Genomic DNA, 24,600 nt, shown 5'->3' on the forward strand with positions numbered 1-24,600 from the left:
GACTGGTTTGTTGGCTCCATTTCTTTTATGAGAGCATGCAGCTCTATGCTGTAACAGCCATCATTTATTTAGCACCTTTCTGTGTAAATGACTACGAAGAATGGGGCCAAAACATCATTTTATAGAAAATGTGCAGAACTCCCTCTGTTGCCTGACCACAACTCACAAGTCATAATATGGGAAACAAAGCAAGAAACACCCAGTGGAGTCCTTTAGTGGAGTCCTTTAAACAATGCTAAACCAGGTTCCCTTAAAATATTTGCTCTAGGTTACAAGTGACTCTCTTCTTTGACTTCACAGAAATGGGCATGCTTTATCAACTTCTTCTAACAGCTACAGTTCACTTGCACTTACTGCAGCCAGACACCAAAAGCATCCTCCACTTACCTGAAATTCAGAATGGATGCAAAAATCTTCAGGGATACTTCTCAGGAAAAGGAGCCATACTGCCCAGAGTATTTCACTCTGAATTATTAACATAAATCTTAAATACATCCGCTACTTATGAGCAGCAATTTAAGTATACTGTCCATTCAGCTCACCTTCAAGTACACAATTGAGACTTTACTCCTTTTGCATAATATATAGCAGTAAAATTACAGTCCACAAAATTAACAGTATTCCTCTAAGTAGATATTTAAGTAAATAGTTTTCCAAAGATATTCATACAAAGAATGACAGCTCACTTCTCCACAATGAGAGATTCCCTAGTATTGCCTAGTCAGTTCTGATTCTCACTAGCTTGGGTACTATGGCTCCTATGCTGTAACCTGTAAGCTTGTTCAGCTGTCTAAAATGTAATGACCTTGCTCCTCTCTTTGGGTATCCAATGATATGCATCTTTGGAGCACACTGCATTGATAAGAAAAAAAATTAAATGAAAAAGCAACTTTATGGAAATCTAGAACTGTTAGTGACTGCTTACCTCCTACAGCTTCTACAAGCCTGGGAAAATTCTTGATTATAAGGCACCAAGCTTGCTCTAAAGCAAACTTTTCCACAAGAGATAGCAGAAGCGTATTTATATCAGTCAAAGCTAAAAACATTCTATTAGATGTAACACAGGGCTCCATCCTTCTCTTCATCCTTTCTCCGTAAAGAACATGTATTTTTCATGTTCATGTGGTGTAACCACTGACCTTTAGTTCCAGTTTGTGAAACTGCAATGACATAGCTGATACAGAAGCAACAATCTCAAACTTTTATTGAAGCGCTGTTTAACAGATCCTTAAATCATCTTAACACAAGATTCAAACTTTTTAACTGACATGCTGCAAAACAAAGTTTAGGTGAACCCTTACATAAAGCTTCTTCCCAAACTGGGTCTTCACAAGATTATCTTCTCATGCAACATTTCACTTACAGCAAAACACAACACAAACTAGTCTGGTATAAAGCAGTTTAATCCCATGACTCAATTTCTCTTGCAGAACAGTCCATCTTTACTTCTCCTGCATTCACGTTGCCTCTGCCTCTGTAATTCTAGGAAACACAACAGGTTCTAGTTTAGAATTATTAATACTTTCAATCATTTAATGGTAAATCACCACAAAACAACTTTAGCTTTCTGCATGCACCTATCTCAATGTAATCTGAACACTCAGGAAAGTCTTCATCATTAATCTCCTATACACATGGATTTTTTTACCCTGGTGCAAAATTACTGCAGTTTAGCCAACCTCAGATTTTATCACATGTGGGAATAACACTTCCCACAGTTCACATTTCAACTTCTTTTCTTACCCAACACAAATCAGTTTATACAATTGTGGGAAAAAAACTTCCTTTTCCACTACATACTACAGAATGACTGTCTGCATTACCTTCCCAGTAATGCAAATCCTTTTCATCTGGAAAAAGAATAAAGCTCAGTAATCTCTAAGACTGCCTCAAAATAATCATGTAAGATCCTCCAACAGATTCCTCTCTCAAATTCATAATTTGATTATCAAATGGACTTATCAGGAAAAATGAGGCTGATTATAAATGAAGAGTTTCTGTCAGACTGACATGTGAAGGTCTCATAATAATTAGAACCTCACATTCTTCAACTCAAGGAGCTGGTGCGCTGTATGTATGTGATACTAAGGGTAGCATTCCCAAAGCAAGCAGACAGATTTCACACAAAAATCTCTTCTATTCTGGACAAAGAGTCACAGTCAAATTTGGTTACTCAGAGGTTGTGAAGGCCATGGATGGACTTGGACCTAGAAATTATGGATTTGATGAAATGCTGGGAGACACAAAGGCTGGAGACATGCATTTGGAAGCAATCTAGTGAGATCCACCTCTGAAAGCAATCTAGTAAAAAAGCAAAAATAGTGTCCTTGAACTAGAATATTTCTTGTAGAATATATAAGAAAGATCCACTAAGTGAAGAGTTACTCTGCAAGAAAAGGTTTGTGCAAACATACACAACAGCTGTAATGTGAGGCTGAGAGCTTGAGAAGGAAGCAACGTTTGTGTATCTGACATCCCATGAAATCTCCATACGCCCAGAAAAATGATCTAGTAAAGGGACTAGCCAGCCAGGTAAAAACACCCAAACCATCCAAAGTTTTCAGTAACTACCATATGGGAAAAGATAATGAATGAAAGGAAGATGAGAGCTTGAAGTGAAGCTTCAGACATTATGTAAGCACTGAGAGCAGTTATTTCTACTATGGTCTCAAAGTACATTTGTAACACATTTGTGTTTATCTGTGATAAAGTTCTTATGGAATCAAGACATGAAGGAAAAGCTTTCAATTTCAAATAGGAGTAAGCACAGAATCTAAAATTACCAACAGCAAGAGCCTAGAAGGTTTCTCCCTAAAACAGACATGAAGAATTTTGACAGAGACCAGACCAGGGCATTTACCTAACTATAATTAACTGACATAAATACAGTCAGAACAGTTTCAGTGGCTTTACTGGATATATACCACTAAAGACAGTTTTAAACTGTCTCAGACAAAGTTCTAATAGCCAGGACTTTCAATTAATTTCCAGACCTACCTTTTGGGTATTAACTGGGAGTCGTCCTCCTTCAGTCTCAAAAGCAACTTCTGTCAACCAAACAGGAACTTCCTGCTGAGCCTAAGCAATTAGGAAAACCAATTCAGAGACTTTGACTGCTTTACCAATTCAGATCAAGAGTTCCAAAAGTGTACCCAAAATGTCACAGTTGTTCAGTACATTCAAGTGAAATCTTAAAGAACAGAATAAGTTCAGCACTAAGATCTGAAACTTACATCTGAAAGCACTTTAATTAGAGGTTGTGCAAGATGACCATCTGAATTGTTATCAAAGAAGCCAACTGCTTTCCCTGTATTTCCACAACGACCAGTTCGCCCAATTCGGTGTACATACTCTTCGATGGTGGAAGGAAGATCAAAATTAATGACATGCTGAACGTTTTCAATGTCCAGACCTCTTGCTGCCACTGAGGTTGCCACAAGAACTGGACATTTTCCAGAACGAAAATCCCGAAGAGCTATTTCTCGCTCTCTCTGTTCTCTATCTCTAGAAAAAAAGCAAGGCTGAGAATGGGTATCTCTAAAATTCACAGTATTATTTATGATGCAATTTAAATGGTTCATGGAAAGAAGCTCTTGGAGGGGGGCGGGGAATAGGGACAATGGATGCAAAACAAAGAAAGACCCAAATAACTCATACACTGCCCAGTTTAGGCTTTCTGCATTTTTAACTGAAGAGCAGCAAGACAGAGCAACTGTTTAAACTTAAGTCTCTAGAGAAATTAACATTTTTAAAAAGAACTGAAGATAATTATGCATCAAACTCACTACCTCTCCCAAACAATCCACTTGCTTAACTGATTACAATTTCCTACAGCTTTGCAGCAGGGAGCCAGAATAGCAAAGACAAAGTCTACACAGCCCCCTGCACAGGCCACTTTTCAGATATACTAAAAAAACTGTGGCCAGTCAACAGTACAGAATTTGTCTTCTGTTTATCATCGCAACAAGGAAACTAGATTTGCTCTGGTGTTTCCATGTTTGAAGACTATTTACAAATTATCCAGTATTGAACTACCGTGGATCAGAAATCACTCACGCTCTTTATTGTCCAAGCAAGAAAACAAATTAGTAAGCTAACCAGTGCTCTTCAGGATCTTAACATGGGATATTTAGTGATATCTGGTATGCTAAGCTACACTACACAGATATGGCCACTAATCCAGAGAACAATAATTTTACCTTTGTGAGTTGAAGTTAGGACAGTTACTCAGAAACCAGTAACATTCATGACAGTTCAAAAGATTGCATTGAACCAGTTATTCTACATATATCTCAATTCACACTACAATAATTTTACAGCAATGTATTAAGAATCTCCTCCCACACAAGGGGGTTGTGGGTTAGCAATGCAGGCTCACCAAGAATGAAAGGCCAAATCTTCTAAAGAGCTATACGGCTTTCACACACCTACAAATCCAACAGCCACAGGATATACACAAACATCCTGCATCTGCCAAGATCCTTTTAGCCCTTCTTCAACCTTGATATTGTGGTGTCTGTCAGAACACACGGCAAGCTAAACTACACAGATATGAGTATGTGAGTCCTCAACAAAAGTTCTTAAAAAGCACAGGTGACTTTCACTTTAAAAATACTTACCCATGGATACTAGTGGCTGGTATATTTTCTTGACAAAGAAAGCAAGCAATGAAGTCTGCTTTTTTCTTTGTGTCCACAAAGACCAGAGTTCGTTCATTACCTATGTTGAAGAAAGTTTGAAGCCATTGTAGTTTGAATCATGACACAATTTTCACTATTTAGAGTAATCTTATCTAAATTGACATCTAATGCTTATTTATATTAACACCTAATAAAGTCACACATTTTGAATAAAGTCTTCTAAGTATGACTGTAATTTTTTTGCCTATTCTGAGCTAAATAAATTTAATCCATCAATTTCTGTATCAATAGAGAAACTGAGTGAAGACACATGCATTGTTTTTCTCCGCAATAAAAAGAGTAAACGAAAATTGTTCCCTCCAACATGCATGCATTTCCTTTCTACAGCATGTGGCTCAAAGCAGTACATTATCCCGAGCACTGAACGGCAAGACTCCACAGACCATTTTTTGATTCCAAACTCACATTCAGTCTTCAGCATTAAAACAAGACATACAAAACAAATATGGAAAAATCCTAGACACTAATAAAACACAGGCCCAAACATTCACACAATAATTTTATCACCCCTGTAATCATGAGATAGTATCCCCAGATGCTTAAGTATTGTAACTGATCATATAAAGCAGAAAGCCATCTGGAAGGTTGTCTAACAGTACTTAATAGTGATGAATGATTGACAAATACTGGGCATTAGATTAGATTCAATTATATTTACAAGTCCTTTCCAACCCAAACTAGCCTATGACTATGAAATACCCCTACACAAATATGCCTAAAAACCTGCAGCTCCCCAATTCTGCTTCAAGCTTCATCAACAGTCTTGTAAAGCATGCAACACACAACAAAATCATACAGCCATGACCCTTCAAACACAATGTTAAAGCCAAGCAAGTTTGACTTCTCTGGTGAAAAACTGGCATTAAGTAAAGTTACCTATGCTGTGTAGAATTTCTATCAGTTTATCCCTCTTGAAATACTGAGAAACTTGAAGAATATTTTGCTGAACATCACTACATGCTCCACCCGCATGTCCAACAACAACAAATAAAAAATCAGTTTTCAAAAACTCACAAGCTAGCCTGAAAAAGAGATAAAATTGAACAACCTTAAAAATCTTATGTAATTATTCTTGCTTTAAAAGCACATATTTTCACTTATGTTTAAGCAACATTCACAAATAATATTTTTAGCCTCCATTTTGTGAGGAACAATACAAGTAGTCTTATATACATTTTAAAAAAGCCAGAAGAGTCTGCATAGTTTGGTCCAGTACACAAATCACACACTGGACTGTGTAAAGTGTGACCAGCAGGTCAAGGGATTCTACTCTGCCTTTTAAGACCTCAACTGGTCTGCTGAAGATGCTACAGCTGGAGTATTGCATCCAGCTGTAGCATCTTCAGCAGAAGACAGACATGTCAGAAGATTCAGAGAGGCCACAATGATGATCAGAGGACTGTACCCCCTCTCCTCTGAATATAAACAGAGAGTTGAGGAGTGGGGATTATTAAGCCTGGAATGACGTTATTACAGCCTTCCAGTACTAGAGGGTGTTTACAAAAAAGAGAAATCATCTACAGAGGCTGATAGGACAGGACAAGTACAGGCTGGACAGAGAATGGATCCCAATTAGACCTGGAGGGAAAGACCTGGGGGTGCTGGCGGATGAGGGGCAGGACAAGACCCAGCAACCATATCATCTGTTGAAGACTGCTCCCTTAAGTGAGAGGAACTTTAAAGTTAATGAGTAGTAAACACATAAGATGTATCATAAACCCCACTGTAGAAACTTTAAAACTACTGAAAATAAATACCAATTATCTAAGTAAGACCCGAGTACTATGAATGCTGGTAAGTTGAGCAGTAATTGCTATGTGTCATCAGTCAGTGGTGTTATCAGCAACATCACTGGTTTTCAGCTTGCAGAGATGTGGTGGGGGAGGAATAAGAAACCAACGGGGGGAACATGAGGACTTCTGCAGAAGTAGCATTTAAAAGCATTGAGAAAACTTTTCTAAATTGCTTACGAGTCCCCACGTAAATTAAGCAGTTAATGTTTTAGAGTACCTGCTTAAATTAAGCAATAAATATTAATATCATAGCTTTCAGTATTTCCAAGTCTTTAAAAATAAGGAGTGTTCTTAACTCTTCAGATATTTAGTTCTATACATCTTCAGATTTATTTCTATTTTTATTCTACTCACCTCTGAACTTCTTCAGGGAAAGTGGCACTAAACATTAGTGTTTGGCGTTTCTCTTTTTGTGGCATGTCTGGGAAAGATACCAACTTCTTCATATCTGCACCAAAACCCATATCAAGCATGCGGTCTGCTTCATCTAGCACCAAATATTTCACATTATGCAAGCCAATCTGCAAGTATTTCAGTCAAAGAAAAACACTATTGGTTCACTGACAGTATGCACTTGCAAAATATCCTAACTGCCAAAATCCACCTTTTACTTATTTCTTTCAAGTTAATAAAAAGTGAAAGTTATCACAATTTGTTTACATCTCAACCTCTACTTCGCCTTTTAATCAGCACAAATTCACACACCACAGTGCTTCAGAACTTGGTTTAGCAATGTAAACACAGAGCTTAGAGACCAACTATAATTCAGCCCATCTCTTTTCAAATTACGCCTTGAGTTTTAGAAAGATTCTGTCACAACCCTCAAAGATTCCCCAAAACCTTTTTTATTTTTCTGAAAAAGAATTAGATCAGAAAACATTACTAAGACTATTACAACTTCACCACTGCTGAACAAGACTATCGCTTTTGACTAAAAGCCTGACAACTGCAGAAAACTCATCTCCAGTTTACTACCAAGTGTTTTTCCAAACTTTGTTTGTTCAGTGAATATCACTGAGTCACCACACTAACACGAAGAAATTTGAATATGAATTTATAATGACCGGGGAAAACAAAAAATTCAAATATAGTACTATATAACCTGGAGCTTTTTGTCTTTTGGATCAGTATGAAAATAGTGTGAGATAGCTAAAAAGCCACTGCAGCAAAACAAACAGGACACCAAGTGAAGATCTATTACAGAATATGCCACAAGAACTATGTGAAAGTGTTCCAGGTACTTAAGCTATAAAATTTTATTGCCATGACCACTGCAGCCACTTTGATTTAGACTGATATTATCCAGCTGTCTCTGAAAGGAACTGAAGAGATCTAGACTCAGGCTACTCCTTCAAAAACTTCAAGGAACTCAGTCTAAGATAAACATCACTTATATTTCAGTGCCTGTACAAAGGCAGCATACTGATAGAGCCACTGAAAGCCTATCACTTCTTCCATTAATTTAAAAGAACAAAAAACAGTATTTTTTCTTTTAGTTAAGGGTATTTAAGGAATTCTGATGAAGCGTTAAGATGTTACCTTTCCTCTTCCAATGATGTCTAGAAGCCTTCCTGGGGTGGCACACAGTATATTACAGCCTTGCTTTACCTGACGAATCGAATAGTCTGTCTGTGTACCTCCATAGATCACAACAGGCCTTATACAAGTTCTATCGTGTAGAAAAGGTTTGGATTAATTATGTAAGTAAGCAAACAGTATTGTTTCATCAAAGTTCATATAAAATAATCAGATCTACCACAAATCAGTTTAAGAGTGGTTTAACTCCTTCAGCATACAGCTCAGTCCAAGAACAGCGCTCAAAACCAGAAACCCACTCCAAGTAAGCTTACAGTTCCCCACATACTACGTAACAGAGGCTGCCCAAGTGGCTTGCTAGGAACAAACACTTGATTTGGCCTGCATTCTCCCCTCTCTTCAACTGAGTCCTACTAACAGTAACAGTCAAAAGAGTGTTAAGACTTTATACAGCATCCTCAGAAAAAGCAGAACCACCACTACATATGCCTCTAGAGCTTCAGAAGGAATCTCTGCAGACCTTAAAAGGGGCAAAATAATAAATACATACATTGGCCATACACAGTGTGTGACTCGAGGATTAGACAGCAAATCCACCCAAAGACTATACTACTCTGTGCTCTTCCCACCATGCTTTTTGGTTAGATCAAGTAGATACTCTTCTGTACAAATCCACTTCTCTAAGCAACAACTACCTTATACAGCTCTGAATCATGCTTACAAGCTCATCTTTATCATCTTCTGCTAAGACCTTTACATGCATACAATAAGAATTCTCACACACAAATTCAAATGGTCTTTTACTGAAGATATAAATTCAGTTTCATATGCAACAATGCTAATCAGATAAATGTGGTAAATTTTTACCGAAGTTAAACACAATTTTTCAGAAAGCTTTTGTCAAGAATAGACATTCCCTCTGGAATCCCTATTTCAGTATTTATCCATCATTAGTGTACATATATATTTCATATTCCTATTTACAAATAAATCAAAGGGCCTAAGATCATGAATCTCAACTGTTCAATACGCAAGCTCTTCTTTAGACACTACTGATTCACATCCTGATACTGTTTAACATATTCTCATTTTTACTACAAATCAGCTGTAAGAGAAACTTTCTAGATTCAAGTATTATTTTATGATGAAATCATCTGTATCTAGTTTAAAAACAGCATAACAAACAGAATCAGCTACAAATTTATAAACAGTTTTAGAGATTAAGAAGCTGTTCTTAAGAACCTATTTAGTAAGTAGATAGGCGAACACGATCATTCTTCCTGAAGGCAGACAGCCTCCAAGTGTAAGTTTGCTTGAATAAAAGCAAGTATGATTTATCCCACCAGATTCTGCAGCGATGATGCTCTGCATTTCACCTCCAAACAGTAACAAACCATTATATAACGCAGATTTAGTTCTCTTCTGTACACTGGTAAAGCCTATTACTTAGTAAAAAGATTAATGACAAATCTAGTACAAATGTACTCTCACACAACATTCAAGGACTTAGCGAGAAGTTTAGATCTCTTGTTCTGTTTTGAAAGCTTGAAGAGTTTCTTTGAGCTCCGACATATCTAAGACCAGAAACATCAGGAGTAGGAGTAATTAGAAACCATCACTGGAAATTAATTAAAGCCCGTAACACTCATTTCCATTTTGCCAAGATGAAAGTAAAGCAAGTATAAATTACGTAAGACAAGCTAAAAAGTTCCTTCATATTGAATATATCTAGTGCAGGTAGGTCAGTGTGCAGCTGCAGTGCACGCTGCAGACTGATCTCTGGGTGGCAAGAAATCGCTGGAGCCCACGCAAAAGACCAGGAACCAGCGCTGACCCTTTACTTAACAAAGGCCACATGCACCTGCATCACTGGCCAGGTCACCTGACGCTCAGACTCCACAGGAGCAAATAACTTAGTAAAAAGACCTCAAAATATTAGGTACATAAACTGTGAGCATATAAAAAAGCCCTGTGATTCCATTGTTCAGGGGTCCCTTCAGGAGACACTCTGAGCTGTTACAGGTTGCTGCAAAACAATGAAATTACTTGAAGTAAACAGACGTCTGAGATTCTGCTACGGGAAACCTGGGGTCACATCAGTGAGGAAACCTCATCTGACTCTGAGTGGTGCATGTAGAAGTCAAGCTGGGCAGCAAGCAGCTCACTAGAGCCACCTGCTGCAAAGGGAATTTGGTCCCAGGAGTGACTGTCGGAGTGGCTCCTGAAAGGTCAGACAGGAAAACTTCCTTAGCAAGTCTTCTAAGCCACTTCACTTTTCTCATCAGTGATAAGCTGAATACTTATCTCCTCTTCAAGGTGGAGTAAGCCTTCCATCCACCCACCCCAGTATCAGAAAGATTAGGCACTTAAATCCCTCATCGTATAGTAAGCAACCTGCTAAACTGTACTATAATCTGAACTCAAGTGTTTGTAATTTGATGGGCACAAAAAAAATTTCAAGTTTTTATGAAAAAAACCAACCACTGCCGATTCACGCAAAGTAATCATCAATACCAGGCAACAGTGCAAATGCTTACCCATACACGAATTTCCTTGCTTCTAGGAAGATCTGATTTATCAGTTCTCTAGTTGGGGCAGTAATAATACATTCCGGCTCTTGCTGCTCTTTAAAGCTGCTGGCAGTTACACCATCCCTCATCATTTGGGCCACAACTGGTACAAGAAATGCTGCCTGGGGGGGGAGACACAGCAGTATTTGGGCTGTTTAAGATTAAAAGCTTTCATCAGTCCCATAAAAATCTGTGTATCAATCTTAAAGCTTGAGAGATAGTATACATAATGATCAAGGACATCAGACTGCAGAAGGATAGACCTAAATGCACAATGGAACATTCAACCTTGTTAACCAGTACGAAAGTAGATCTCTGGATCTTAACAGCCCAGTAACACAGGAACACAATCATGCAGTGGCTAACTTTCCATACAGTTCCATACATGGATTACATACCCTGATAATTAAGTAACCCAAGACCAAAACCTACTAGAATGGCAGATGAGTTTACAACACAGCTACACCACATCAGCACATTTACTTCCAGATAAGCCTAGATAACCACAAACCTGCATCTGTACAAAACCATTCAGAATATTTAGAGCACAGACTCCGGATGTTTCCCCTTCTGCAAACAGAAGAGGTCTTCCAAAAGAACTAGAGAGCTACCTTAAAACAAAACTAAGATTCCACACTAAACTAAATAGCAAAAAGTTACATTCACGACCAAACAACCACATCCACCAGCTGTCAGTTGTTACATTTTGGTACATTAGTTTAAAAAGCTGAGACAATTTTCACCTTAGTATCAATTCTCAGCAGTGTTCTATGATTAAAAGCAAAAAACCATGACAGGTGCACATCAGATTTCATCAAACCAACTATGACAAACCTGCACACCACAGTTACACTGAGGTGTAATTTTGAAAAAAAAAAAAAAAACAAAACACACACAAAACTCATCCACACATCACAGAAAAATAAAGAAACAAACAAACACGCACACAAAACAAAAACAGTTTCTAGGACTGCCTGCCTATACTTCTGAATCCACATCTGTATCTCTGAAGGCTGGCCTGCTGTACCAAGATACTAGTTTACTAAAATAAAGGATAAAGGCCAAAATGTGACAACCCTATCATCATTCATATCTGTACCTGATACCTGCCACTGCTGTGCAAGTGAAATATCTGGACAACAAGCAGTCAAGCATGTGAGATGTGGAAGAGCGAGGCATCCATCTGAAAGCTCATGATCAAATACTGCACAAAATGCTTACAGTTTTTCCTGATCCTGTCTGGGCACATGCCATTAAATCCCGTCCTGCCAGTATAATAGGGATGCTGTACTTCTGCACTGGAGTAGGTTTAGAGTACCCAGCTTTAGCAATGTTCACAGTTAAAGTATGACACATGTTTGTGTCTGCAAAACTCTGCAAGAGAAAATTATTAATAGTTATTACACAATCACAGAACACAAAGTTTAAAATCCAAAATACTTACTGTATGATAGAGACATCCAAATACTAAAGTGTGTTGGTAGTAGTAGTTAGTAGTCTCACCAGTCATTTACACTGCCAAGGCTCCAAAAGGTAAAAGCCCCAAAGGTCCCTAAAATCTGCTCATGCTAGCAATTAAAGTAACATTGTCTGCAGGACAGTGAATGTTATGAACACTTTCAGCTGGTCTTATTAGTTTTAAGAGAGAATTGCTCAGAAGTTGTATACCTAGATTCAAGCAAGTAAAATCACATAGGACGCTATGAAAAAAACCTGAAATCTGTAACTTCATTTCATGCAGGAGTTACACATGGTCTCTGTACCACAACCAGTAAGGGTAGCTAAAACAACATTCCTAGCCAGGACCAAAAAGCAACACAGGTGACAAAAATCAGTTTAACTTCAGTGAGACCACCTTTCTGAAGATGGATGGGGAGAACACCTCTGCATCTTCTCTTTCAACACAGGTACTACTAACCCCTCTCCACTTCTCTCCTCATTCTTTTCCCTAAAAAGAGCTTTTGCCTTTTTAAACTGGCCACCCATTATAGATAAACTAAGTTATATGTTAAACAATGAACTGCAAGCAAACAATGAACTGCAAACAATGAACAGAGAACAGGGCTACAAATTACTTTTTAAAAAAAACCCTCTGTCTAAACACATACTACCCCAACAGATGTTCATTTACATTTTTGAAGATCCCTCAGTAATTGACTTCAGTAAGGTAATTATACCAGCCTGGCCAGAAACTGTTGCCAAAGACCTCTTTCTTTCAATATCTAAACTGGTATTCTTCCACAATTTAATGACTATTCTTACAATATATCCAGTATTACTTTCTCTGGACCACTTATGTAGTTTCTTAGTTACTGTGAATTCAAATTTTTATCTTTCAAATGGGGAGCACCTCCTTCCAACATCACACTATCTGCAAGATTTGATATTTTTTATTGCAGCTATTTTCATTAGCTGCAAATACTGAACCCACTACACATCATTGTAAATCATGCTCCACAAACTGTGATAATAACCAGTTCACTAACCATTAATGCTGCTGGAGGGTCCAGTCCTGACACTTCAACAACGTTTTCATCATACTTGTCAAAATTCATTCCTGTCTGGTAACGTGCAAAGATGGCTTGTTCATCATCAGGCGGAGGAGGGGGCACATAAGTCACCTTTGGACCTTAAGAACACAACCACTTAAGTTCAAAAACGGTGTAAGGAGAAGATAAAATAAAACTATTTTAAGCATGAAGCTACTGAAGTTCAGTTCAGTGAAATGTCATCTGGATTTCCCTCCATTTTTCCCATTTTCACCTCCATATGAAGTCAGTCTTGTAAAGCATTCATGTCTCACACTCACTCAAGGACCCCACTTTCAAGAGGTACTCATAAAATTAAATTAGGCTCTCCTTCATCATCATCCAGACAGACACATGCTCTTAGAACACAAGGAAGGACATGCTTCCCACACAACAAATTACTCTTTCTGAAAAACCCTCTTTCCACAGATAGATGCAACTGTTGCATACCACTGCCCAGAACACTTTTTAACACACTAATACCTTACACTATAGTAATGAAAAAGAATTACTGTTCTGTGTTAAGGATGCAGTTATGTCCACTATAAGCACTAGCATACTGCCTCTATAAAGATTTAAATTCTTAAAAATCATTATTTGAACTGAAAACCTGAAAACATTAGTTGAACTGAGTCAAACAGAGGCAAATCAATTGTTCTTCAGATATTAAGTATCACTTGTGGACAGGTATACTAACCACTGGATCACAGAATGGTTTGAGTTGGAAGGAACCTTGAAGATCATCCATTTCCAACCCCCAGGCCAAAGGATGGACATCATCTTCCCCTAGACCATACTGCTCAAAGCCCAACTGAATGTGGCCTTGAACACTTCCAGGGATGAGAAATCCACAAGCTCTCTGGTCAACCTCTTCCAATGTTTCACTGCAACTCACCCTCTGAGTAAAGAGCATTTATCCATCTTTTCTACAATGAAGTTTTTTACGGTTATCACACAAAATGTTCTTACATGGAGAATATCAGCCATCCACTGACCATTACACTGGTTTAATCCCATTCCTAATTTGAATTATGGTACTTCTGTGAATAATATATTACTATGCTCTAGGTAGGACAACACACATAGCCAGGTACAGTAGCATCAGTGGCAGAAGAATACAGCAGGACTACAGGGGAAAAATCCCTAGCAAAAAACAAAAAAAACCCCCCAAAATTAAAACAAAGTTAAATAAGGAGTAAGTGGCCTGTCAGAGCTATACATCGTACTTTTCAGCACTGACAATAAAATATTTCCTCTTACAGAGGGTAGAAGGGTAGAAGTCTAGATCACATCTTTCAAAATTTAGCAAGTTTTTTAAGGCTTACTTTCACCTTTGGGGTCAGCACCTCCGCTTCACTGTGCATTAACCAGCCTCAGCATGACAAAGAAAAAGATTATGTAACATTATAGCTTTGAAAAGCCAGTAACTAAAATTCAAATGAGTTACAAACATGTCTTTCCAGGCATACAACCAAGATACCTAGCATTTGCAGAAAGTTCTTAACAGGCAGAAAAATTAGTGACAGTATCCGCAGAATTAAGAAGGAACTGCTTTGTCACTGATCACCAATGAGGAAATCCATACAGCTCACCCCTGCCACTAAAAAGCCTCACCTGCACCATCTGTGAGTATTCCTCTTTCTCTAGAATCAGGAGTTCCAGACTGAGGTATGTCCCTTTGCCTACCTCTACCACCTATAAGTAACAGATATGCAGCACATAGAGGGTATAAAATTAGTATCGTGAAATACTAAAATTGAAGCCAGTACTATTTACTCCAACAAATCTGCAGAGCAACAGTCCCAAAAACAACTTCATTAACTCCAACCTGTATTGTATACAATATTTTATATTGTCCCAAACTATATTGTACTATACCCAGTAATATTCATTTTTTAAAGACATCATTGCTATTCCACAACACAGCTGAAGAACAGAACCAGTAGTAGTAGTTCTCAATTCCCCATGCTAGCTCTCATGGAGCAAAAAAAACCCAGGAAGATCACCAAACATACACTGTACCCATACAAACCACTCCGTATGAAAAAAACACCAAACCATCAAGCCTATTCTCACCTTGTCCAAAGCCACCACGAAATCCTTTAAACCCTCTGTTTTGTGTACTAGCACCATCTACTGCGCTGCGTTCTTGAAAACCTGCAACAATACAGCACAGCACACGGTAACTCACTGTGCTCAATATGCATCAGCACATCAAGTGCCTTTCACCTGGATGAAGAAAATTCACTTCAACACTTTCACTCCTGACTGCCCATTCTCAGCGAACGAGCAAAGCCAGAAAGAAAGGCCAGTGAATGCTGGCATCATACACACCAGTCAACAAACTTACACTCACCTTGTCCAAATCCTTTAAACCCTCTGTTTTGTGTAATGGCATCTTCTTCAATTCCTTCTTGAAAACCTGCAGTACAGCACAGCACACAAATAACTGATGTTTGCCTAATTCTAATGTGGAGGTCAAGCCCCTTATTTCTGGTAATTGTTCTTCTCAGTCCTTATTTTATTCATATAAAAACTACAATATAACAAAGTGATTCTCCTAAATATCTGAAAAAAGAAAGATACTTTTTTGCCAGAAAGCATTTAGCTGTTCTATCATAATGTAAAAATAAAGAGCATCATCTTGTACAGGAACCATGAAGTTCTCCTAGCACAGCATCTGTGGCTTCCTCTCCACCAATGCCTGGTGTATACCAGTATATCAGTCAGTTTGGTTTTTCCACATCAACAAATAAAAACTACATCTTTAAGGCTGACATGTAAGAGACAGTACCTTAAGTATCCATAAATACAAGAGACATTAAACATTGCTCACAAGTTACTTCACAATTGCTGCTAGAGAGTCTACAGCAAAATGGCTCATCACTGATACCCTGCATCAACATGCTGCTGTTCTGCTTAGTCAAGTCTAGCATTCCCCTACCACAACAGGCTTCAGTCAAAAAGGTGGGAAAATGGTCTTAATTTTTTTGAAAGAATAGAAACTGTGCTGGTAAAAAAGCAACTTGTTTTTTAACAGAAATTAATTGCTATCATGTATTAAAGATGCTGTTTTATGTCCTCAATGAGTATTACCACAAGGCCTCTGCAACACTTACTAAAAACCATTGTTTGAACCAAATATAGTCAAATCAATTGTTCTTCAGATAGGAAGGAGCACTTCTGAAATGCATAGAAATTATAGAATGGTTTGGGTTGGAAGGGATCTTAAAGGTCACCTAGTTACAACCTCCCTGCTATGGGCAGAGTTGCCACCTACTAGATCACATTGCTCAGAGTCCCAGCCAAGCGAAAAATTAGCTACGCTCCCACAACTCACCAATGAGGAAATCTGTACAGTTCACCCCCACTACTAAAAAGTCTCACCTGCAGCACCTGTGAGAGTTCCTCTCTCTCTAAAGCTGAGAGTTCCAGACTGAGGTATACCTCTTTGTCCATCTTTGGTACCTGTAACACACAGGCGCATATGGAGTATAAAATTACAGAAATCACAGGATCAGCTAGGTTGGAAAGGACCTTCGAGGTCATCAAGTTTAACCTATGACTGAACACAACCTCATCAACAAAACCATGGCACTGAGTGCCAGGTCCAGGCTTTTCCTAACATCTCCAGGGACAGTAACTCCACCTCCCTGGCAGCTCATTTCAATGCTTCATCACTCTTTCTGTGAAGAACTTCTTTGTGATGTCCTGCCTAAACCTCCCCTGGTGCAGCTTAAGACTATTTCCTCTTTTCTAGTCACCAGCTGCCTGGGAAAACAGGCTGATCCCCACCTGGCTACAACCTCCCTTCAGGCAGTTTAGAGAGTGATAAGGTCTCTCCTAAGCCTCCTTTTCTCCACCTGAAACACACCCAGCCCCCTCCACTGCTCCGTGTAGGACCTGTGCTCCAGACCCTTCATCAGCCCTCTTGCCCTTCCTTGGACTTGCTCCAGCATCTCAAGGTCCTTCCTAAACTGAGGAAACTGGGCCAGTACTCAAGGTGCAGGCTAACCAGTACCAAGTATGAGGGACAATCACAGCCCTGGCCCTCCTGGCCACACTATTGCTGATCCAGACCAGGATGCCATTTGCCTTCTTGACCACAGTGAATCACAGAATCACAGAAATTCTAGGTTGGAAGAGACCTTTAAGATCATCGAGTCCAACCCATGTTCTAACACCTCAACTAGATCATGACACCAAGTGCCACATCCAGTCTTTTTTTAAACTCTTTGAGGGATGGTGACTCTACCACCTCCCTGGGTAGATGATTCCAGTATTTGATCACTCTTTCTGTAAAATACTTCCTCCTCAATTCTAGCCTGTATCTCCCTTGGCGCAGCTTGAGACTGTGTCCTCTTGTTCTGTCTGTTGTTGCCTGGAGAAAGAGACCGACCCCCAGCTCACCACAGCCACCCTTCAGGGAGTTGAAGAGAGTGATAAGGTCACCCCTGAGTCTACTTTTCTCCAGGCTGAACAACCCCAGCTCCCTCAGTCGTTCTTCATATGGCTTGTGTTCCAAGCCCCTCACCAGCCTCACTGCTCTCCTTTGGACACGCTCAAGCATCTCAACATCCCTCCTAAAGTGAGGGGCCCAGAACTGGACGCAATACTCCAGGTGAGGCCTCACCAGTGCCGAGTACAGGGGAAGAATGACCTCCCTGCTCCTGCTGGCCACACCATTCCTGATGCTGGCCAGGATGCCACTGGCCTGTATGGCCACCAGGTCACACTGCTGGCTCGTGTTCAGCCACTGTCACCAGCACCCCCAGGTCCCTTTCTGCCTGAGCACTGTCCAGCCACGCTGTCCCTAGCTTATATCGGTGCAGGGGGTTATTGTGGCCAAAGTGCAGGACTTGGCACTTGGACTTCTTGAACTTCATCCCATTATATTCTGCCCATCCATCCAACCGTTCCAAGTCCCTCTGCAAAGCCTTCTGTCCCTCTAACAGATCAACACACGTTCCCAGCTTAGTGTCATCTGCAAATTTGCTAATAAAGGACTCTAAACCCTCATCCATGTCATCAATGAAAATATTAAACAGAACTGGCCCCAGCACAGACCCCTGAGGGACACCACTGGTGACTGGTCGCCAGGTCTCTTTCTGCCTGTCTGCTGTCCAGTCACTTTGCCTCATCCTGTAGTGCTGCAGGGCACTGTTGTGACCCAAGGGCAGGATCCAGCACCTGGACTTGTGCAGCGTATGGCTAGATACACTGGGAAAGCCCATCAATCCAGTCTGTTTGGGTCCCTCTGCACAGCCTTCCTGCACTCCAGCAGATCAACATACACACCCAACTTAATGTCATCTGCAAATTTGCTAACGGTAGATTAATCTCCTCATCCTGATCATCAGTAAAGATATTAATCAGGACTGGGGCAAACACAGATCCTGGGGGACACAAGTGACTGACTGCTCACCAATTGGATGCAGCACCATTCAAAACTCTGTGGGTCCACCTGGCCAGCCAGTTCTTAAGCCAGCACATGACACAAGCCATAAACTGACAGCTTTTCCAGGTATATGCTATGGGAGATAGTGTCAAAGGCTTTGCTAAAGTCCCAGCAGACAATATCCACAGCATTCCCCTCATCCACTAGGTGGGTCACTTGGTCACAAAAGGAGATCACATTGGTCAGGCAGGACATGCCACTCCAAAATCCACACTGGCTGGGTCTGATCCCTTGGCTGTACTGTATGTGCCATATAACCACACTCAAGATGATCTGTTCCATAACCTTGTTAGGCACCAAGGGCTGACTGACAGGCCTCTAGTTCCCCAGATGTGACAAGAAGCTGTCCTTCATACACTCCAAGAAGCTCCTAGATTCCGTCTCCCTACTGTGCTGAGCTCCCAGGTTTTGGTAGGTTCGGTAGCTTAAAATCTCCTACATGAACAAGGGCATAAAGATCTTGACATATCCTCCAGCTGCTTACACAATAATTCATCCATCTCTTCCTCCTAGTTAGGCGGTCTGTAAGACACCCACCACGATGTCAGTCTTGTTGGCCCTTTGCGGATCCTTGCCCATAGGCACACAACCTTATCATCATTAATCATACATTCTGTAGTGCTGAGACTCTCTCTAAAATACAAAGTGAACCCTCCACCTCTTCTCCCTTGTCACTCCCTTCTGAAGAGCAAGCAGACATCCACTGCAACACTCTAGTTGGGTAAGTCATCCCACCACATTTCCATGACGGCTGCTACGTTACAGTTTTCCTCCTATACAAAATGTTTTCCAGCTCCTCTTGTTACCAATGCTGCATGCATCTGTGTGCATGCACTTCAGCTACGCTGGTTTCATGGCTGACTCTGGCTTATCACCCTTAGCCTCCTCTCTAGAAAGCCTGGTTTCATCTGCTTCCTCTTCAAACCTATTTTAAAGCCCCCTCAATCAGCCCTGCCAACTCTGGCCTAGAATTCTTGTTAGACAGATGGACCCTACGTGACCCAAACAGGCCTGCTGCTGTGAAAATTGCTCCCTGATCATAAAAACCAAAATTTGCTGACAGCATCAGCCCTTAAGCCAGTTACTGATAATGCAGGTTCTCCCATTCCTTTCATCATTCATCTCTGCTACTGAAGGATGACAGGAGAGCATCACCTGTGCTCCTGTCCCATGAACCAGTTGAGCCAGAGCCTTGAAGTCATCTTAAAATGCACTGGTGCCCTTCTTATCAAGCTCATAATTGCAGACTTGGACAACCAGCAGTGGGTAATAACCAGAGGGCTGAAGAGGTTAACAGAGTCTCCTGGTGATATCCTGTAGCTAGGCCCCAGGTAGGCAGCAGACTTCCCCTCTGGGATGGGTCCAGTGAACAGACAGGGCCCTCAGTTCCCTTTAGAAAGGAGTCACCTACTATAACCACCTTTCCTTTCTTCTTAAGACCTGAGGCTGCGATCCATCTGACAGAGTAAGTACAACTGCATGACCCTCCAGACAGATTTTTTTCTTTTTTATCATCTGCCTGACCCTCTAGATCTAGGGTCTCATACCTATTCTGTAAGAGCACCTGGGAAAGCAGAGGGGGTTGGGAGGGACCTCTTTACTCCCCCCCATATACTATGTCTCCTCCTCCTGCCTGGCAGCAAGAGGGGCAGAGCTCATCTTACAGTTGGAAGGGCGTTACTCACCCACTCTATTTCTCTTTTGCTTCCTCTAATACTCCTTAGGCCCTTCCACCACTTAAGCTCTGCCCTCAGACACAGTAAATCACCTACCTGCTTACCCCATAGACAAGGGTTTTTTGCATCATCCTCTGGTACTAACACCAGGCTCAGACACCCCCTGCTGCAGCGAGTGGCCAGGACACTTGCTTCCCTCTTGGGGGAGTTCTGTCTAGGTTAGCAAACCCTTGCTGGTGGCAGCAACAGACACCACTTTTGACCACTTGTAAATCAGTACTGGATCTAGTAAACAGGGGGTGGGGGGGAACAACAACAACAAAAAAAAAACCACAGCTGAAATATCACACCAACCTATCACACAACCCATGACAAGGTGGCAGGACAAGGCTGCCACCTACCTGCACTAACTGCCACATAAACTGACACACCACAGGTCCCCGTTGTGCCACACCCTCACTGCCCTGCCATGCACCTGTTACTTGCCATGCTACACCCTCTCTGAGGGGCCACACCTCAGTTCGCCCACTCCTGGTCACTAGTGCCACTAGAGCATTTTAAATCACGTGCAAATGGTCTAAACACTGCCCCTCGCTCCCGAACGGCTGGCATGGATGGGGGGGTATCTGCTTGATCAGCTCCTTCTAAATCACACACTAGTATCATGAAATGCTACAACTAAAGCCAGCTATTTGCTCCAACAGAGAAATCTGCAGAGAAACAGTGCCAACAACAACTTCATTAACTCCAACTTATACTGTACTATACCCAAAAATATTCATTTTTTAAAAAGACCATTGCTATTCCACAACACAGCTGAAGAACAGAACCAGTAGTAGTAGTTCTCAATTCCCCATGCTAGCTCTCATGGAGCAAAAAAAACCCAGGAAGATCACCAAACATACACTGTACCCATACAAACCACTCCGTATGAAAAAAACACCAAACCATCAAGCCTATTCTCACCTTGTCCAAAGCCACCACGAAATCCTTTAAACCCTCTGTTTTGTGTACTAGCACCATCTACTGCGCTGCGTTCTTGAAAACCTGCAACAATACAGCACAGCACACAGTAACTCACTGTGCCCACTATGCATCAGCACATCAAGTGCCTTTCACCTGGATGAAGAAAATTCACTTCAACACTTTCACTCCTGACTGCCCATTCTCAGGGAACAAGAAAATCCACAAAGAATGGCAAATGTATGCTGCCATCAAACAAACCAGTCAATGCAACAATCTTACCCTGTCCAAAGGCACCGCGAAATCCTTTAAACCCTCTGTTTTGTGTAACAGCATCTTCTCCATTTCCTGCAAGAAAACCTGCAGCACAACATAACACAAAGTAACACAGTTTGCTCAATTTCGCATGTACAGATCAAATGCCATTTATCTGGATGAAGAACAGAAGCCATTTTACTGATTTCACCTTTGTACTGGTAGTTCTTAGGGAGAAAAAAAACCCCAGGAAGATCACCAAACATACACTGTAGGCATACAAACCACTCAGTATGAAAAAACACTAAACTTACTGTCACCTTGTCCAAAGCCACCACAAAATCCTTTAAACCCTCTGTTTTGTGTACTAGCACCATCTACTGCGCTGCGTTCTTGAAAACCTGCAACAATACAGCACAGCACACAGTAACTCACTGTGCCCACTATGCATCAGCACATCAAGTGCCTTTCACCTGGATGAAGAAAATTCACTTCAACACTTTCACTCCTGACTGCCCATTCTCAGCGAACGAGCAAAGCCAGAAAGAAAGGCCAGTGAATGCTGGCATCATACACACCAGTCAACAAACTTACACTCACCTTGTCCAAATCCTTTAAACCCTCTGTTTTGTGTAATGGCATCTTCTTCAATTCCTTCTTGAAAACCTGCAGTACAGCACAGCACACAAATAACTGATGTTTGCCTAATTCTAATGTGGAGGTCAAGCCCCTTATTTCTGGTAATTGTTCTTCTCAGTCCTTGTCTAATGATTTCACAAGAACTTCAATATACAACTGAGTGACTTGCCTAAACATGTGAAAAAAATGAAGACCTACTTTTTGCCAAGAAGTCTGACAGGAAACAGTAGTGCTCTCCTGTACAATTTCAAAAAGTAAATCAAACATTAGGTCATTAAGTATTTGACTTTACATGTGTATATGCTAATCAAGCCACAAACTTCAACTCTTCAGTAAGCACGCAGATCAGTTAAGACTTCTGGTTCAAGGGCAACTGACAGCATTTGTCCCTCCACAGTTTTCTTAACCGATACTATAAAGTGGCAATGCCAGTTGCTGCCTGCTATGAAGTGAGAACTTGAAAACATGTCTTTCAGATCTGCAGAGTTCTATTTTTCATTACTCAGAGCCACCTATTCAGTCAGCAGCAAGTTTGTAGTGTATTCTTTTTGTTTTTAATTTCCTTAGTCATTCTTCTGAGAAAACAAATAAACACATGCATATGTATAAACGTAAGCCATGTGCATAACCAAGGCATTCCTCATTTTAGACTTAAGTTTCAGATGTTATCCAAGGCCCAAACAATCACCTTGGATCATTTACTCCTTAGTCCTTATTTTTCAGCTGAACACCTGTTCTATCATATTGTAATGACAAAGAGCATCATCTGATACAGTGATGATGCAGATACACCATCAAGTTCTCCTAGCACAGCATCTGCGGCTTCTCTGCCACCAAAGCTTGGTGTGCATACCAGTATGTCAGTCAGTTTGGTTCTTCCACATCAGTTAGAGACAAAAAAAATTACACCTTAAGGCCTCATATACAAATGATAGCATTCCAAGCATCCTTAAATACAACACATCTTAAATACAGCTTACCAGTTACTTCGTAATTGCTGCTGGAGAGCCTACAGCAAAACTGCTTGACATTAGTGCCCTGCACCAAATAAGCCTAGCATTCACCCACCATAACAGGGTTCAACAAAAAGGATGGTACAGAATTTTTTCAAAGAATCAACTGTGCTGTGTTTGACTCAGATAGAGCCAATTTCCTTCACAGCAGCTGGCACGGGGCTGTGCCCGGGATTTGCTGGAAACAGTATTGATAATAAAAGGGATGTTTTCAGCTAGTGCTGAGCAGTGGTCACACTGAATTGGGGCCTTTTCTGCCCCTCACACGAGCACGCCAGCAAGAAGGAGTGAGGGCGCACAAGACAGGATGGGACAGAGCCAGGAAAGCTGATCCCACCCCATGTGGCATCAAGCTTAGCATATAAATCCAGGAAAAGAAGAAGGAAGAGGAGGGCATTTGGAGGGATAGCATTTGACTTCCCAAGCCACGGTCATGCACGACAGAACTCTACTTTCATGGAGCTGAACCTGCCTGCTGATTGAAAGTGGTGAATGGCAAAATTTAATATATCACACACAATTAGCCATTAGAAATAGAACTACTACTGGAAGTTACCTTTGGCTGCAAAATTTCGTCCTCTACCAAAACTACTCACTGGCTGATGCTGTGAGTTCACAAATTCATCAGTACCTACAATTAGAAAAAAATTAAGTTAAAATTCAAACCTATCTTTGACTCTTTAGTAGTTATATGTTACTATATATTTGCAGTAAATAAAGAAGCCCTGACAGTCCAAAATAAAGCCTAATCATTATTTTATCTATATAATTTGATGCTGCTATTCCATGGGGGTCCCATGAAAATATCACAATAATATTGTATTTTCCTTTAATCCCGTACAATCCTTAAGGCACCAACTCTTCCAAACATCAGTAAAGTCAAAAGCACCTTTCACATACCAAATGAGTCTACACTTGAATTAAAGACAGGTGAGGTGTCATTAGGTCTCTCAAGCAAGCTAACCTGCAGAAAGACAAAAGGCACAACAACATGACGACTTTAGGCCTAACAAAGCACGTAAATACAAACACAGCTACTAAGTCATGCGCTGGAAAGAAGCTGCCCTCTGCATCTTCTGAAAGATGCACTTCACACTAAATGGCATACTGGTTGCCAAAGTTACCAAAAATCACATTATACAGAGCTGACACGTCGAGCTCACTTAAGCACGTAACAGCCTCTAGCATCCGAACAAAACAGCAGCAAGTAAACTGCTAGTGCAGAGAAAAACTCCTCTCTTCGGTAACAATGAGCTCCTACGGCTGCCTACCATATTTCCAATCATCCCAACGCCACTGGGAACGCCACTGCCCAGCATCCACTCAGGCTGCAGGGACAAGGGTTGGAGGAAAAAGAACTTAGAGAAACAAACATACTGCATCGCCACAGCTGCCCCTTCCACTCGTACCTTCTCAAGGGATGGGAGTAACGCCTCATCCCCTATCTCCGCATTCCAGTCTTCCTCCAT

The 24,600-nt window shown here is 40.7% G+C and overlaps 1 protein-coding gene across 1 annotated transcript; it reads right to left on the minus strand.

The window, feature by feature from the left end:
• Nucleotides 1-1,401: 1,401 nt before the first annotated feature.
• Nucleotides 1,402-24,600, minus strand: DDX4 (DEAD-box helicase 4). Its single transcript, XM_058043921.1, has 21 exons — nt 24,541-24,600; nt 24,032-24,095; nt 23,688-23,762; nt 22,080-22,145; nt 21,794-21,880; nt 21,507-21,584; nt 21,228-21,308; nt 16,515-16,595; nt 15,484-15,549; nt 15,204-15,284; nt 14,742-14,822; nt 13,086-13,228; nt 11,821-11,973; nt 10,567-10,721; nt 8,033-8,162; nt 6,848-7,014; nt 5,577-5,722; nt 4,620-4,719; nt 3,234-3,504; nt 2,998-3,078; nt 1,402-1,482 (listed from the first exon to the last, which is right to left on the minus strand). Exons 1-21 carry the CDS (start codon nt 24,598-24,600, stop codon nt 1,402-1,404), a joined length of 2,247 nt encoding a protein of 748 aa, XP_057899904.1.

The sequence above is a fragment of the Melospiza georgiana genome, chromosome Z (assembly GCF_028018845.1).
Source record: "Melospiza georgiana isolate bMelGeo1 chromosome Z, bMelGeo1.pri, whole genome shotgun sequence".
NCBI lineage: Eukaryota > Metazoa > Chordata > Aves > Passeriformes > Passerellidae > Melospiza > Melospiza georgiana.